This window comes from Netta rufina (genome assembly GCF_964035555.1).
Source record: "Netta rufina genome assembly, chromosome: 18".
NCBI lineage: Eukaryota > Metazoa > Chordata > Aves > Anseriformes > Anatidae > Netta > Netta rufina.
Genome location: NC_140142.1, coordinates 8996050 through 9013634, shown reverse-complemented (window position 1 = coordinate 9013634; position 17585 = coordinate 8996050). Strand labels below are relative to the sequence as shown.

Here is a 17585-nt window from a genome sequence, read left to right as displayed (position 1 = left end):
CTGGGGTAATTCCATTTTATTACTGAGATGTCATGAGAGAGTCTTCACTGACTCACAGTGTTAGATGCACATCTATATGGTCTGCTAATGGGACAGTACAAGCTTGTTCATTCACAGCAGTGGGGGGAATCCAAATATTTATGTACAAATGCAAGGAACAGAAGCAGTAATAATAACCCAACAGCCTAAAAAAATAATAATTAATAATAATAATAATGAGTACAAAGACAACACAAGCTTGGAAGGGGATGTACTTGTATTCATTATTGGACAGTGCAGGGATCTTTATAAGTACTGGAAAACATTCCCCAAATCTGTCTCCTAACTGCACACTTGAGCTCCTTGTTTTGCATGCTGTAGATGAGGGGGTTCAGAGCTGGGGGCACCATGGAGTACAAAACTGCCAGCAAAAGGTTGAGGAATGGAGAAGAGATGGAGGGGGGCTTCAGGTAGGCAAATATGCCAGTGCTGATGAACAGGGAGACCACAGCCAGGTGAGGGAGGCATGTGGAAAAGGCTTTGTGCTGGCCCTGCTCTGAGGGGATCCTCAGCACAGCCCTGAAGATTGGCACATAGGACAGCACAAGGAAAACAAAACACCCAAATGCTAAAACAACACTAACCACAAGAAGCCCAGCTTCTCTTAGGTACGCATCTGAGCAGGAGAGCTTGAGGATCTGGGGAAGTTCACAGAAGAACTGGTCCAGGAGATTTCCCTGGCAGAGGGGCAGTGAAAATGTATTGGCAGTGTGCAGCACAGCATAGAGAAAAGTACTGCTCCAGAGAACTGCTATCATGTTGATACAAGTACTGTTGGCCATTATTGTGCCATAGTGCAGGGGTCTGCAGATGGCAATGTAGCGGTCATAGGCCATTATGATGAGAAGATAAAACTCTGCTGCGACAAAGAGAATAGAGAAAAAGACTTGGGTAGCACAGCCTGCATAGGAAATGGTCGTGGTATCCCACAGGGAATTGGCCATAGCTTTGGGAACAGTGGTGGTAATAGTGCCCAGGTCAAGGAGAGAGAGGTTGAGGAGGAAGAAGTACATGGGGGTGTGGAGGCGGTGGTCGCAGGCTATGGCTGTGAGGATGAGGCCGTTGCCCAGGAGGGCAGCCAGGTAGATGCCCAGGAAGAGGCCGAAGTGCAGGAGCTGCAGCTCGCGTGTGTCTGCGAATGGCAAGAGGAGGAACTCTGTGGGGAAGCTGCTGTTGGACATTTGCTGTCCTCTCAGGGCAGGGTTGGCTATCCATGGAGGAAAAAAAGAGGGACAAGTTAGAGAGATTTCTCAGCAAAATTCACACCTTCTCCCACAGAAATTACCTTTCCATGACTTGAATGAGGAATGAGTCAGCTCATCTCCAACCCTCCCAACTGGATGACAGCATGTCTGACAGTTTAAAATGAAACTTGGGCACCTTGTTCCCAAAAAGATGCCCTCAGGGCAGGGCCCAGCAGTCCATGTCGGAACAGAAGCTTACACCCACCTGTACCCCTGACAAAGAGATTAAGAGACCCCCACACAGGTGGACAAATAAGAAAGAATACCACAATGCTCCACACAGCCGACATAGAGAAAGGGAGATGGGCATGCAGGGAAGCCTTCACATTACTAAGCTTGCCATCTACCTTTGGAAGTGACACTGAAGGGCAGGTACTCTTAGCCTCATTGTTGTGTATCACCTCTCAAGACACAGGCTTCTCTCTTATTCTGGAGGTCCAGCTGAGGAAGAGCTGGCTCATGCCCTAAAGCCCCTGAGGGCAGAGGCTGTGCTGGGTGTCAGAGGAGAGCAGGGGGTTGCTGCAGAGAAGGCGCCTGCACTGCAGGCCTGGCAGGGAGTACCTGAATACCCCCTCCCTTGGTGTTTCAGGCAGCAGCTCCTTCTTCCATCCCTGCCCAGGTCTCTACTTCCTAGAGTTGTCCCTGATGGCAGCTGCTTCTCTCTCCCCACTTCTCCTCCCTGCCATGGCTCACAGACAACATTCCACCCGCTGTGTGCTCAACTCTGTCTTGCAGACACCGCCTGTCCCTGTATAATTTTCAGGAATATCTCCATGTGTTCAGTGGCTAAGGAGTAGCGCGTACGTATTAAGAGCTAAGAAGAACTGGGCTCTCAGGGTCTTCATCAAAATGTAGAAATAAATTCCCATATCCCACTGCCACTCAGGAAAGCAAGAGGAGAGAAGTCGAAATGCAAACACCTTCCCTTCAAGAATTCCCTGCTCTGATCTTCCTCCTGAAAAGTCCCTTCCAAAATACCCTCGGGGTGTTCTGGAGCCTGACTCATAGAGCAGCATCTGGACAGGAGGAGAGTCCTGCTGACTTATGAGGTTCCTCATAGACCTACAGATCTCTTTCAGTGTAATGATCTTGGAGGTTGTTTTACTAATACAAACCTGACAACTTCCTAATGATCACCCTGACTGCCCTTCAGGGAAGGAAATTTAAAGCACAGATTCCAAAGAGTGTCTTCCCTTCAGGTAGTCCCTGCCTTGGTTTTCACTATCAAGAATATCCCCAAAGATGTAGTGGGGGTGCTGTGGAGCTGTGAGAAGCCTGTCCAAGGCAGCAGCATCTGGACACCAGCAGGATCCTGCCCTACCCTGTCCTGCCAGGAGGCTCCTTCCACCCACAGCTTCTACCCGCATCTCTCTGGGCAGCTCCCCAGGCAGGCTGAGTGCTGAGCCTGGCAGGCAGCAGAGGCCCTGCCATGGCACACAGCCCCTGGGGCACAGCAGGGACCCTGCTCTGCACCACAGCCCTGGCCACCCCTGCCTGCACACGCAACAGCCAGCCCTGAAAGAAGAAACTCTCAAGTCCTCTCCTTCTGATAGTTTTCACAGGTAAACCCTGCTCTGGACCTTGTTCTTCTCCTCTTATCCAAAGAAGGTCTGAGAGTCCTCCTGAAAGATCCCATAGGCTGTGGGATTTGCCAGCAAATCTGGAGATGGCAACAGGAACAACAGCTGTGTTGCCCTGCAGCCAGAGACTTACCCTGTTCAGGGCTGTGAAGATTTCTCCCACAGTGAGCTCTCAGCATCCCCCCTCCACACTGCCTTTAACATCTCCCTCCCTTCTCTCAGCTGCCCTTGTCCCCTGTAGGCAGTGCCCCCAGCCCTGCTGCACTGTGTAGAGGATCTGCTCCTGGGCAGAGCTGTCTCTCTGCAGTGCTGCCCGCTTGCCAGGAGCTCCCCTTGGGCCCAGGAGCCCAGGAGCCCAGCTCAGCAGCACAGGGAGTTCTTGACAAGTCCCTAGGCCTCCAGAGGAATCAACTTTGAAATACACTGAAGTAAACATTCATACTGATTCCCTCCATTGGATAGGGGACAATGTCCTTTTTCATTTCAGAAGAGGTATGATGTCCAAGAATCACTTTTTCCATATCCTGGTTTTAGTCAGAACACCCAGCCTTCCCTCTCCTGAGGGAAGAGTTTCAGCTGGGTCAGTCAAGGCATCTCCTTCTTTATTTGCAGTCCAGATGCTAGAAGGGGGCTTAGTTGCCTCTCCCATGCCTCACACAAGCTCACAGGATTTGGGATTCCTCTTGCCTTGTTTTAAATATGCACAAATCAGGAATCTGCATGTTAGCTGCTTGTCTCAGCTCCCAGCACATTGAATGAAGACAGAGGCCAGGAGGAAGCTGTTCAGATGCAGACACCAGGTGAAAATGGAGGTGCCAGAGAGACATTAGAGTAATATTTGAAGTGCCAAATCCCTCTGGGCCATAAACAGAGATTTTATTGATGTATGTTCAGTATAATATAGTTGTAGCCATTTCTCAAGAACAAAGAAATAAAAAGCAAGCTATGACTTGGTTGCAATAACTGAAACATGGTAGGACTACGCTGATCACTGGACTGCTACAATGAATGGCTATAAGCTGTTCAGAAGGGACAGGCAGCACAGAAGGGGTGGTGGTGTGGCTTTTTATATTAGAGAGTGTTTTGATGTTGTGGAACTCGAGTCTGGGAATGATAATGTTGAGTACATATGGGTTAGGATCAGCGGGAAGGCCAACAAGGCAGGCATCGTGCTGGGGGTCTCTTATAGATCACCAAACCAGGATGAGGAGATGGATGAGGTGTTCTACAAGCAGCTGGCAGAAATTGCACAATCACCAGCACTTGTTCTCATGAGGGACTTCAACTTTGCAGACATATCCTGGAAATGCAATGCAGCTCAGAGGAAGAAGTCTAGGAGGTTCCTGGATAGTGTCGAGGATAGCTTCCTGACCCATTTAGTTAGTGAGCCTACGAGGGGAGGTGCCCTGCTAGACCTGGTGTTCAAGAACAGAGAAGGACTGGTGGGAGATGTGGTGGTCAGGAGCTGGCTTGAGCAGAGTGAGCACGAAAAGGTAGAGTTCTCTATTCTTGGTGAAGTCAGGAGGGGGATCAGTAAAACTGCTGTCTTGGACTTCCGGAGGGCAGACCTTGAGCTCTTCAGGACACTGGTTGGCAGAGTCCTTTGGGAGACAGTCCTGAAGAGCAGAGGAGTCCAGGAAGGCTGAGCACTCTTCAAGAAGGAAATCTTAATGGCTCAGGAGCAGACTGTCCCCACATGCCCAAAGATGAGCCAGCATGGAAGAAGACTGGCCTGGCTGAACAGAGAATTGTGGCTAGAGCTTAGGAAGAAAAAGAGGGTTTGGGACATTTGAAAAGAAGGCAGGCCTCTCAGGAGGGCTATCAGGATGTCATGGTGGCTGTGCAGGGACAAAATTAGAAAGGCCAAAGCTCATCTGGAGCTCACTCTGGCTACTGCTGTTAAAGATAACAGAAAACGTTTTTTTGTAAATACAGAAACACAAAAAGGAGGACTAAGGAGAATCTCCAGCCTTTACCGGATGGGGGAGGAAACGAAGTGACAAGAGATGAGGAAAAGACTGAGGTGCTTAATGCCTTCTTTGCTTCAGACTTTAGCAGCAAGACCAGTTGTTGTCTAGATACCCATCACCCTGATCTGGTGGAAGGGTTGGGGAGGAGAATGTGGCCCTCATAATCCATGAGGACATGGTTGGAGACCTGCTATGGCACTTGGATGTACACAAATCAGTGGGGTCAGATGGAATCCACCTGAGGGTACTGAGAGAACTGGTGGAAGAGTTGATCAAGCTGCTTTCTATTGTTTATCAACAGTCCTGGCTATCAGGGGAGGTGCCAGTCAACTGGCGACTAGCAAATGTGATGCCCATCTACAATGAGGGTTGGAGGGTGGACTCAGGGAACGATGGGCCTGTTAGTTTGACTTCAGTACCAGGGAAGCTCATGGAACAGGTTATCTTGAGTGTCATCATGCGGCACTTGGAGGACAACCAGGCAATCAGGCCCAGTCAGCATGGGTTTATGAAAGGCAGATCCTGCTTGACGAACCTGATCTTCTTCTATAACAAAGTGACACACTTAGTGGATGACAGAAATGCTGTGGATGTGGTCTACCTTGACTTCAGTAAGGCTTTTGACATCGTTTCCCACAGCATTTTCCTGGAGAAACTAGCTGCTTGTGGCTTAGACTGGTGTCGTGGTTCCGCTCGAGTGGGCAGCCGAGCTCCACCACAGCCGCTCTCTCACTCCCCCTCCTCAAAGAGGAATGGGGAGAAAATATGTGAAAAGGGCTCAAGGGTTGAGATAAGGATGAGAAAATCACACAATAATTATTGTAACGGGCAAAACAGACTCAGCATAAGAAGATAGTAAGATTTATTGCTCATTACTAACAAGCGAGAGAAGTGAGAAACAAAGGAAAGAAACCAAAAGCACCTTCCCCCCCATCCACCTTCTTCCACCTCCTCCCCCCGAGCGGCACAGGGGAACGGGGAATGGGGGTTATGGTCAGTCTACAGCACTTCTTCTCTGCCGCTCCTTCTCGGTCACTCTCGTCCCCTGTGCTGTGGGGTCCCACCCATGGGATGCAGTCCTTGATGAACTGATCCAGCGTGGGCTTCCCACAGGCAGCAGCTCTTCCAGAACTGCTCCAGATATGGGTCCGTACCACGGGGTCCATCCCTCAGGAGAAAACTGCTCCAACCTGGCTCCCCTACGGGCAGCAGCTCCTGCCATGTCACCTGCTCCTGCGTGGTCTCCTCTCCACGGGCTACAGGTCCGGCCCGGAATCTGCTCCGGCAGGGGTCTTCCACAGGCGGCAGCCTCCATCGGTGCAGGGCCACCTGCTCTACCGTGGTCTCCTCCACAGGCTGCAGCGTGGAACCCTGCTCCACCGTGGTACTCCATGGGCTGCAGGGGGACAGCCTGCTTCACCATGGTCCTCACCACAGGCCGCAGGGGACTTCTGCTCCGGCACCTGGAGCACCTCTCCCCCCCATCCACACTGACCTTGGCACCTGCAAGGCTGTTTTCTCAGTCCCTTGACTCTCCCGGCTGCTGTGTGGTGCAGCATTTTTTTCCCTGTCTTAAATATGCTCTCACAGAGGCACAAAACAACATCGCTTATTGGCTCAGATCTGGAAAACAATGGGGTCCTTCCCAAACATGGGACAGCTTCTAGATCTTTCTCACGGAAACCACCCCTATGGCTCCCTGCTACCAAAACCTTGCCACGTAAACCCACTACACAGGGCACAGTCAATCCTGGAAGGTCCTGTTATGCATTAATGATACCTTCCTTCTCCCATTGATAGTGGAGAGAAGTGCTATGCTGGACCTCATTCTCAGGAATAAAGCTGGTGGGGAATGTGAAGCTCAAGGGCAGCCTGGGCTGCAGTGACCATGAAATGGTGCAGTTTAAGATCTTAAGTGCAACAAGGAGGGAGCACAGCAGTCTCACTCTTACTATCATGGACTTCAGGAGAGCAGACTTTGGCCTCTTGGGGCATCTCCTTTGTAGAGTCCCATGGGACAAAGCCCTTCAGGAAAGAGGGGCCCAAGGAAGATGCTTAGTCTTCAAGGATCACCTCTTCCAATTTGTGGTGGTTTTACTTGGGTGGCCAGCTGAATTCCAACACAACCACTCTTTCACTCCCCCTTCCTCAAAGGGAAAGGGGGAGAAAATAAGATGCAAAGGGCTCAAAGGTTGAGATAAGGACAGGGAGATCACAAGAAAAAAAAAAAAAAAGAAAAAAAAAAGGAAAAAAAAAAAAGTAATCGAAAGAAAAAAAAATAAAGCAATTATTTTGATGGGCAAAACAGACTCAGAGTACAGAGACAGATTGTAAAATTTATTGCCTATTGCTAACAAACTAGAGAGGAAACCAAGTAAAGACACCCAGAAACACCTTCCCCTGATCCACCCTCTTCAATGGGGGAATGGGAGCTGTGGTCAGTCTGTAGCATTTCATCTCCACTTCTCCTTATCGGTCACTCTCTTCCCTTGCTCCATCGTGGGGTCCCTTCCACAGGATGCCATCCTTCCAGAACCGATCCTGCATGGGCTTCCCACAGGCAACAGCTTCTCAAGAACTGCTCCAGATATGGGTCCATACAATGGGGTCCATCCCTCAGGAGCACACTGCTCCAACCTGGGTCCCCCATGGGCAGCAGCTCCTGCCAGGTCACCTGCTCCTGCGTGGGCTCCTCTCCACGGGCTACAGCTTCAGTCTGGAATCTGCTCCAGTGGGGTTCTTCCACAGGCCTCAGCCTCCTTCAGTGCAGGTCCACCTGCTCCACCATGATTTCCTCCACAGGCTGCAGCACAGAGATCTGCTCGACCGTGGTACACATGGGCCTGCAGGGGACAACCTGCTCCACCACGGTCCTCAACACAGGCTTCAAGAGAACTTCTGCAGAAGGGGGATCACATCCTCCTGCTCTTTCTTTGCTGACCATGGCTGCAAGGCTGTTTCTCAATCCTCTCTCTCCCATATGCTTTTGAGCAGCATTTTATTTTTTCCTATTTCTTAAATATGCTCTCAGAAAGGCACAAACAACACTACTTATTGTCTCCGCTCTGGCCAGTGGAAAGCCCCTTATCTAACACGGAACAGCTTCTGAATTCTCACAGAAGCCACCCCTGAAGACTCCCCAATAAAGAAACCTTCCCATGTAAACCCACTACACCTTCTTTTTTGTGTTTGAGTTTGGCCAGCTTCTCCTTGATCATCCATACAGATCACCTGTCATTTTTGCCTGACTTCCTCTTTGCTGGGATGCGTCACTCCTGAGCTTGGAGGGTGTGATCCTTGAAGAATAGTCAGCTTTCCTGGACCCCTCTTCTCTCCAGAGCTTTGTCCCATGATACCCTACAAAACAGAACAATGAAAAGGCCATAACCTGTCCAGGGTCGGGAGCTTACTGAGCACTCTTTGTCCTGCTTGACAGATCCTGAACACCACCAGTTCATGGTCATTGCAGCCAAGGCTACCTTTGAGCTTCACATTCCCCACCAGCCTCTCCTTGTAGCTGACAACAGGGTCAAGCATAGCACTGGCTAGTTCAGAGTAAAGGAACTCCAAATGAACTGGGTCCAGACAGACCAACTATACTGGGTAAAATCTTTCTAGTGGGAAAGGAGGGCTGAAGTAGACAGCCTGGTCCTGCAGGGATGAGGGGTCTGGAGCAAGGCAGTGGGTGTCCCTGTCTCAGTCCAAGAAGATGTAAGGAAATGACAGAAGAAGACTTGAAACACAGCCAGAGGATCACAGCTGGAGCTGGGATGTAGAAAGCCTCAGCTCTTCTGTAACAGAGGGGCTTGTCTTGTTGAAGGAAGAAGGAAGCAGAAAAACTGATATTTCCTTCCAAACAGGATGCCTCTTTCCAGCATGGGAGGTGCTCTGGGGCCTCCTCTGGTAGCCAAGGGCAGCAAGTGTCCATGATTCCTCCCAGTACTGTTGCACTTCCACTGCAGGAGAAGCATTTCTTCTGCCCCTATCGTAGCTGAAATACAGAAGAAGACAGCCCAGTGGACTCAGTTGTCTGTGCGGATGCTGCTAAGGACAAGAGATATGCATCCCAGTCTATCTTGGGAGCCTCACCCTGAAATGTAGGTGCATGGAGTCCATGTCTAAGGCTGATAAATGAACTCCTCATCCTGATGGTGATGTTCAAGGAAGAGAAGCACTCTTTTGTCAGCACCCTGCAAGGCAGTGCACAGCTGTTGTCCCAGTCCATGTCTTTTCTACCTCCTGCAGATACTGCAATTGGTGACAGTCTCCTTGAAGGCCAATGCTTGAAGGCTTCTTTTGATCCATGCAGAGGTTTCAGATACCCAGAAGTATCTGAAACAGCCCCAGAAAACAATATCCGGGTTTACCCATCTATTTTTATTCACAGACTCTCATCCACATGGTATTTCTCCTCCAGCTAAGTCAGCCTTCCCACATCATTGTTCTGCCATCTGCGTCAGCTCAGTACTTTGTAAACTTGATTGTACATGTTGCATCAGGGCCATGTCCATGGTGAGGATGGAGAGAAGCTCCTTTCCTCTTCTTGCCTCCCACATGGCTCTCTTCTGGAGAAAATGTCAGCTGAAGAGCTAGATGCCTCAGAAAAAATTTGACTCTTCAGATACTTCCAGAGAAATATCCCCATCAGTCAAAGCAGCTCTGTGTTTCAATTCTCCCCTATGTGTTGAGCAAGGATTCTGCCAGCTGGCACTGAGCAAAGCAGGATCTTTGTAAGGAAGCCTCAGAAACTTGGGTTATAAAAAGGATTGAAAGCTTTATTTAATCACCCCTGGAGATTTCATTTCAGTTATTTGCTTTGATTAAGGTACTCATTCATGGTGCCAATTTATTTCTTGAATGTTAGAATATTGTTTGATATGTTACACCAAGGGTATATGACACTCTTCAATATACTAGAAATATAGAATAATTTGTTGTACATATTCTTTAGAGGCCTTGACATGATAGCATGCAATATATATAACTACAAACTTCCTTATAATTTTTATAACTACATTTTTTTTTGTTTGTTTTATACATGTAAAGGATTTAATTTGTCATGTTCTATTCTTTGATATTCCTCAAAACACAAGGAAAGAGCTTCTAATGTCATCTACCTGGACTTCTGTAAAGCCTTTGATATTGTTTCCTGCAATATTCCTACCACTACCCTGAGGAACACGGTTTTGATGGATTGACTGTTAGTTGGATATAAGATGGAAACATCCAACGAGCTGCAGTCAACAGCTTATGGTCCAAGTGGAAATCTGTAAGGAGTGTCTGTGTTGAGACCTATACTATTAATATCTTCTTTAACAAAGTGGAGTGTAAGTGTAAGCACACCCTAAGCTAGTTTGCTGAGGACACCAAGCTGAACGGTGCAGTTGGCATGCCAGTGGGAGGGGATGTCATTCAGAAGAACCTGGAGAGACTGGAGAGGTGGGCCTGTGTCAACCTCCTGAAGTTCAACAAGGAAGAGTATAAGGCGCTGCACCTGGGTCAGGGAAAGTCCAACTGCCATTATAGATTGGGGGATGAATGGATTGAGAGCACCTGTGTTAGGAAGGGCTTGGGAGTAGTGGTGTTTGACGACTTGGATATGATCTGGAAGGGTGCGCTTGCAGCCCAGAAAGCCAACCATACTTTGGGCTGCATGAAAAGAAGCAACAGCAGATTGAGGCAGGTGATCCCCCCTCAGCTCTGCTCTTGAGAGACCCCACCTGCAGTACTGCATCCAATTCTGGGTCCCCCAGTGCAAGAAAGACATAGAGCTTTTAGAGGGGCTACTGTGGAGGGCAATGATCAGAGGGAAAAAATAGCTCTCCTCCAATGAAAGATGGTGCATGTTGCCGTTGTTCTACCTAGAGAAGAAAAGGCTTCAGACAAAACTTATTGATTCCTTTCAGTATTTCAAGGGAGCTTGCAGCCCAGAAAAGACAAAGTTTTTTTGTTTGTTTGTTTGTTTGTTTGTTTTAATCAGGGCCTGTAATGTCAGGACAAGTTTGCAGAAGTCTGATGTCAGAAGTGATGCAAGTCCTAGGGGATAAATGAGAGAAATGATGCAAGATTGGGAGGTAAGGAGCAAGGTTGTCTCTGCAGGGTCAAACTTCTCCTGCCTGTCCAGACCTCCTTAAGAGACTATTAGGGCTTTCTGTGTATTAGTAAGTCCCAAGTTGTAGTTGCTGACAAGGTTATCAACTTCAGCTCCTGAGAGGACACTGATGAACTCTCTCAGAAAACCAGTCAGAAGCCAAACCCCAAAGATCTTCAAAGCACTGAGTGGTCCAAATGAGGGCCATTTCTGACAAAGACCCATGGACTCTTTAGAGCAGGTAATTGGAGGCCATGATACAGGTAGGCCAAGGCCCTGTGCAGGTGGCTCTGAGGCTGAGAAAACGCTAGGTTTGTTTCATCAAGCAGGAAGGCCAAGGCCTGCTGCCAGGCCTGGGCAGAGAGATCCTGTCCCTCACATAGGGCTCTGGGCTCTTCCTCAGGGAGTGGGATGAGTGGTATGCAGTGCCAAGTGAAAGACAGAGGTGTGACACTTACTGGCCTCCCTTTGGACATGCAAAGTGGGGATAAAGGCCCAGTGGTAAGAAGACAACATGTCTCCTCCTAGGCCTTGGTGGCAGAGAGACCTGTCATAGACAAGGGGACAAGACCTTGGTTTTCTTGTCTGTTTTGCCTTGCTGGTGCCCTTGTCCCTCTCCACCTCTGGCTGTCCTATGCTGTTTCACTACCTGCCCCTGTTTCACTACATGTTACAAACATCCATCTTGCTTTCCCACCTTGCTCACCCCTTGACATTTCCATGCTTTCATTGATGTCTGTACCCTCTCCAGCTGTGCCCTGAAACACCATGTCATGAAGGGATAACAGATTCCCTCCAGGTCACCTCTGACAATTTTCCACATCCCTTCCACTATCTTATCTTCTCTCTCAAGCCTTATCTCCAGCACCCAAGCTTTTCTTTGAGGCAGGTTTTCTCTCACATGCTGTTTCCCATGACCAAGGAAAGTTCCAAAATTTCAAAAACCATTCTTTACACAGGAATCCTCACCCACTGGCTTTTCTGTGGCTTGTCGGCTGACCATACACAAGGAACCTCACCATGATCTTCCAGGCCATGTGGCCTTCCTGCTGGCCTTTCAGTTCCTCAGAAAGACACAACCAAGCCACATGCGTGTCTCTCTTCAGTCATATACTCAGGCACAAGACACTTAAAAACCCAAAACCAAGGCCAGTTCTGCATGGGCCTTTCAGGTACTTGGACAGAGGGCATCACACAAACACCATGCCAGCCAGGTGCCTTCTGCTGGCCTGTGAGAGATGCTGGGAAATGTGAGCCTAAAAGCCCATCTGGCAGCCAGGAGGCAAGGGTTGACCTGGCAGCTACTCCAGAAAGATGGGACCTCCCAGTGCCTCACCCAGCCATACTCCTGCTGCTGGCCTCTCAGCTCCAGAGGCAGAAGTGAGCTCACAGTCCCCACCAAAGTCAATTGCTTCCAACCGGATTGGGAGTTTCTAAGGCAGAAGTGACACCCTGTAGGAACATCCAAAACTGGCACCCTCCTTGACGCCCAGCACCTAATGCAAGAAAAGTAGGGTCGTTGTCATCCTCCAAGGCCATAAATCTCCTGATAGCCTTTCAGCTTCTCTGACGGACAGCAGACTACTATGTGCAAGCTCTATTAGGTACCAGGTTAGAAACGACTTTGAAATAAATAGTGACACTAACTGCATGTCTGCAGCTCCTTAGTTCCTTATGACAACTTAATTGCCACACGCATACACCAGCCATGTGCCTAAGGTGGCACATCAGGCCCTCAGGCAGAAGTGCCCTGACACCCACCTGCACAGCCATGGGCCTCCCGCTGCCTCCTGAGATCCTGAGGCACAGCTGACCTCAGCAGAGAATCCCCACCAATCTCCTCCTTGAGCCCTATGGCCTGACCAGATCCATGTCACCTCCTCCAAGACCAAGCAATTGCTGCAGGACCTCTCAAGCCCCTCCTAGCCTCATGGGGTGAAACCACTTCAATTTTGTGATAAGAGTGCAAGAACAAGGTATGTGAGGATCAGGTGTTCAGGTTAGGGTTTAGGGATTAGATTTGCCTTCCAGGTTAGGGGTTGAGCAGCATTTTAGAGGGATGCTTGTGAGTTCTGCTTTGAGTAGACAGTCAGTGTTTATGGCATGAGCTAGATCTCTGGTTAGGGTTTCATTATGTGCTTTGTTACGGGACAAGAGTTGGTGCTAAGGATGGCAATTTAATGCTAGCGATTAAGGGCTAGGGATTGGTAAAAGCAATAGGTTAAGATTAATGGTAACAGCTGCCATGTTGGGGGATTAAGATAAAGGTAGGATTTGAGGTAGGTTATTAGAGCAGTGGATTCCTTCCATGGTGAAGCATAGTAATTAGGGTAGCACTAGGTTTTAACATTCCTGGTTAGAAATATTGCTAGGACATAACATGAATATTTTCCCAGTGAGTACTGCAGCAGCATCAGCCTTACCAGAACCCCTTTTACCACTTCAAAATCTTTCCTTTCTATTAGCCAAGCCAATCTTCTCTCCCCCAGATCTCCCACCTTTATTCTCCCAGATTTCCCCTGGCATCCTGAAATGTTTCACCCTTTTGGGGGCAGCTTTCTGATGGCCTTTATGACCTCAGAGGCTCTGCCTCCCTGCTGTTGTCCAGCCAGGGGTTGGGACACAAGTGGCCTCACAGCCAGCATCCACAGGGCTACAAGGAGCTGTTGTGCTCAGGAGGCCTCTTCCTCTTCACCCAGGAGCAGTGTGTGCAGGGGATGCCCTGCACAATCCCTCAGGTACTCTGCCTGCCAACCAGCTCATGCTTCAGAAGGCCTCCCACACATCAAGACGTTTCCCAAAGCTGCCTTTAGAAAGTCCAGGTCATACTGAAAGAAATGGCCACCTCTTTGTGGAAAAGTGAATCAAGAACTGTATATATAGTTTAGGAAAAAGTCGAGAACTCTTCAGTGAAGGAGTTGGTGTGAAAGTCATAGAATCATAGAATCATAGAATCATAGAATCATAGAATCATAGAATGGCCATGTGTTGAAAAGGACCTTAAAGATCATCTAGGTTCAGCACCCCTGCTCTGGGCAGGGTTGCCAGCCACTAGAGCAGGCTGCCCAGAGCTGCATCCAGCCTGGCCTTGAATGCCTCCAGGGATGGGACATCCACAGCCTCCCTGCACAACCTGTTCCAGTGCCTCACCACCCTCTGAGTGAAAAACTTTCTCTTACTTTCTAACCTAAATCTCACCTATCTTAGTTTGAAACTGTTCTCCCTTGTCCTATCACTACCAACACATGTAAATAGGTGTTCCCCTCCTCTTTATACGCTCCCTTCAAGTACTGCAAGGCCACAATGAGGTCTCCCTGGAGCTTTCTCTTCTCCAAGCTAAACAAGCCCAGTTCCCTCAACCTTTCTGCATAGGAGAGGTGCTCCAGCCCCCTGGTCATCTTCGTGGCCCTCCCTGTTCCAAGAGCTCTACAACCTTCTTGTGCTGGGGGCCCCAGGCCTGCACGCAGTATTCCAGGTGGGGTCTCACAAGAGCAGAGTAGAGGAGGACAATCACCTCCCTCTCCCTGCTGGACTTCCCTTTTTTTTTAATGCTGCCCAGGACATAGTTGGCCTTTTGGGCTGCAAGCACGCACTGCCGGCTCATGTCCATCTTCTCATCCATCAGGACCCCCATGTCCTTCTCCACAGGACTGCACTCAACTTCTTCTTCTCCCAGTCTATATGAATACCTGGGATGTCCCAGCCCAAGTACAACACCTTGTACTTGGCCTTCTTGAACCTCATTAGGCTCCCATGAGCCCACTTCTCCAGCCTGTCCAGGTCCCTCTGGATGGCATCCCTTCGGTCTATTGTATTGACTGCACCACTCAGCTTGGTGTCATCTGCAAACTTGCTGAGGGTGCACTCGATTCCGTCATCTATGTCGTTGATAAAGATGTTGAAAAACACTGGGCCCAAGACTGGCCCCTGAGGGACACCACTTGTGACTGCATGTCATGATGACTAGCATTGCTTTATTCAGCTGGTTTTCCAGAGGGCCATACCTCCAATGGGAAGTGACCCTGAGACTCTGTCTGTCCCACTGGACATGATGGCACCCTTAGGTAACAGCTTGTGGCACTTGGGCTCATTCAGGTTCATCTCACCACACCCACACCATGTGTACTCTCATATGGACAAGGCAAACATGGACTCCTGATGCAGTCTTTTGGTGTCCATAGCTGGAGGAACAAACCACCAGTGTGAGCTGGGGCGAGAGCTCAGTGCTGGCAATGGTGGTTGTGAGGGGCTGCTCTGGGACCGTTGTCCTGGGGCAGGATCTCCAAGGGTGTCCAGGGTGTTTCCCAAGGGTCCAGACCAACCCCTGCTCTGCTGGTCCTCCCTGTCTCTGCTAGGAGGACAACACAGCCCAGACCCTCCCCAGTGCTCCAAAATTCCCTGACCTCTTCACAGCCTAACCCAGCCCAGCAGAACAGCCCAGGCTGGGCTGGCCCCACAGCAGCAAATGAAGTAGGGGAGGTCAGTGGTCGTGTCTCTGATGCTGCAATTAACCTCCCCTCCTTTCCCCCCTGCCTCCAACCCTTTTATCTCCCCCAGGCATTCTGCAGCCTTCCAGGCCAGTTCCGCTCCCCAGCAAAGCACACCCAAACTCTGCTGGCCCTGAGGCTTCTCAGACAGCACCACTGCACACACACAGCACCCTGCTCTGCTTCCAGGACACCCCATGTCCCACACAGTCTTTCCCCAGCCCAGCACGTCTGGGCTGGCCTGAGCAGCCATTTTTGCAGCCCCTGCCCGTGCTGCCCACAGCCCCCGAGCTGGCAGTGCTGCTTTGTAGAGTAAGGGAGCTGTGGTGCTTGGGGCTGTGGGGGCACTCTGAAGGGCTGTGCTGGTCAGGCTGGGAAGGCAGAGCCAGCTGGTTGGTGGCACTGCCTCTGGCTGCCTCCCACACAAGTGGTTTTTGGCCATAGAAGGTGCACACAGATAGATGGCCTTCTTCAGAATCAGAGACTTATGGACTGGCCCGATCTGGAAAGGAACTACAAGGATCATAAAGTTCACCTTTTTTTTTTTTTTTTTTTTTTTTGACTGATTCACGAAATGCAGTCTATGAAATTTCACCGATTGGGTAACTAATAATTAACGGACCCCTTTCATATTGCCTGATGTTGCAGAGCTCTGCATTGTCTATGGAACACAAATAATAATCTTTTTTCTTTCTGGACCGCATTATCATCAGTAAATCAAAGTAAAAGGAAAACAAAATGAAAACAATATCTTGGTCTGTAATGAGTTACATTATCAGTGATATGCAGAAGATAAGCACTTTATTGCTTGTGAAAAATGCTCAGACATCACTTTCCACACTGCATCCTTGAGCTCCTGGTTCCTCATGCTGTAGATGAGCGGGTTCACTGCTGGAGGCACCACCGAGTACAGAACTGCCAGCAAAAGATTCAGGGATGGGGAAGACATAGAGGGAGGCTTCAGGTAAGTAAATGTGCCAGTGCTGATGAACATGGAGACTACAGCCAGGTGAGGGAGGCACGTGGAAAAGGTTTTGTGTCGGCCCTGCTCTGAGGCAATCCTCAGCACAGCCCTGAAAATCTGCACATAGGAGTAAAGAATGAAAAGGAAACACACAAAAAGTGAACAAGCAGTAAAAACAACAAAACCAGTTTTCCGGAGAGAGGCATCTGAGCAGGAGAGCTTGAGGATCTGGGGAATTTCACAGAAGAACTGGTCCAGGGCATTGCCTTGGCAGAGGGGGAGGGAAAAGGTATTGGCAGTGTGCAGCACAGCATGGAGAAACCCACTACCCCAGGCAGCTGCTGCCATGTTGACACAAGTTTTGCCACTTATGATGGTCCCATAGTGCAGGGGTTTGCAGATGGCAATGTAGCGGTCATAGGCCATGATGGTGAGAAGATAAAACTCTGCTAGAATAAAGACAGCAAACATAAAGACTTGGACAGCACATCCCGATGAGGAGATGGTCTTGGTGTCCCAGAGGGAATTGGCCATGGCTTTGGGGACAGTCATAGAGATGCAGGCAAGGTCAAGGAGTGCAAGGTTGAGGAGGAAGAAGTACATGGGAGTATGGAGGCGGCTGTCATAAGCTATGGCTGTGAGGATGAGGCCATTGCCCAGAAGGGCAGCCAGGTAGATGCCCAGGAAGAGCCCGAAGTGCAGGAGCTGCAGCTGGCGTGTGTCTGCAAATGCCAACAGGAGGAATTCTGTGGGGAAGCTGCTGTTGGACATTTGATGCCTCAGGGCATGGTTGACTGTCCATGGAGGAAAAGACAGTGACATGTTAGAGAGACTCTTCTGAGCAAAACCTAAACCATACTTCACAGAAAACATGTTCACTGAGACTGCATCTTCACTGTATCTTCATCTGGAGAAGACTTGCTCTTGCCTAGGGCTCTATATTTCTCTGCCTCAGGGTGCCACAGACACCATTCAGATCCTCTCTGGGCTCAGCAGGAGTCAGTACTGCCTTTCAGTATATGGTAAAGAGCAGCAGAGATGGATCTCAGGCTCCCACTGACCAGAGGAATCTTCCTATTTGCAGGTGCTGAGAAGGACATCCAACAATCCCACAAGAAACAATGAAGGTGGTACTGGTGTTTTCTGTCAGCTAAAGGTTGTGGGGTGAAATTGTGATGTTCCTCAAAGACTTAAAAATCCATTTCACTGT

The 17585-nt window shown here is 49.4% G+C and overlaps 2 protein-coding genes across 2 annotated transcripts; both read right to left on the bottom strand.

Moving 5' to 3' along the window:
- Window positions 1-263: 263 nt before the first annotated feature.
- LOC311216397 (olfactory receptor 14A16-like) lies at window positions 264-9389 on the bottom strand (the record flags this gene model as incomplete). The annotated part of the gene is made up of 4 exons (XM_084297939.1): window positions 264-1246; window positions 8313-8408; window positions 8923-9165; window positions 9302-9389. The coding sequence occupies 4 exons, from the start codon at window positions 9387-9389 to the stop codon at window positions 264-266; spliced, it is 1410 nt and encodes a 469-aa protein (XP_084154065.1).
- Window positions 9390-16186: 6797 nt separating this feature from the next.
- LOC311216396 (olfactory receptor 14C36-like) lies at window positions 16187-17146 on the bottom strand (the record flags this gene model as incomplete). Its single annotated transcript, XM_084297938.1, has 1 exon — window positions 16187-17146. One exon carries the CDS (start codon window positions 17144-17146, stop codon window positions 16187-16189), a length of 960 nt encoding a protein of 319 aa, XP_084154064.1.
- Window positions 17147-17585: the final 439 nt, after the last annotated feature.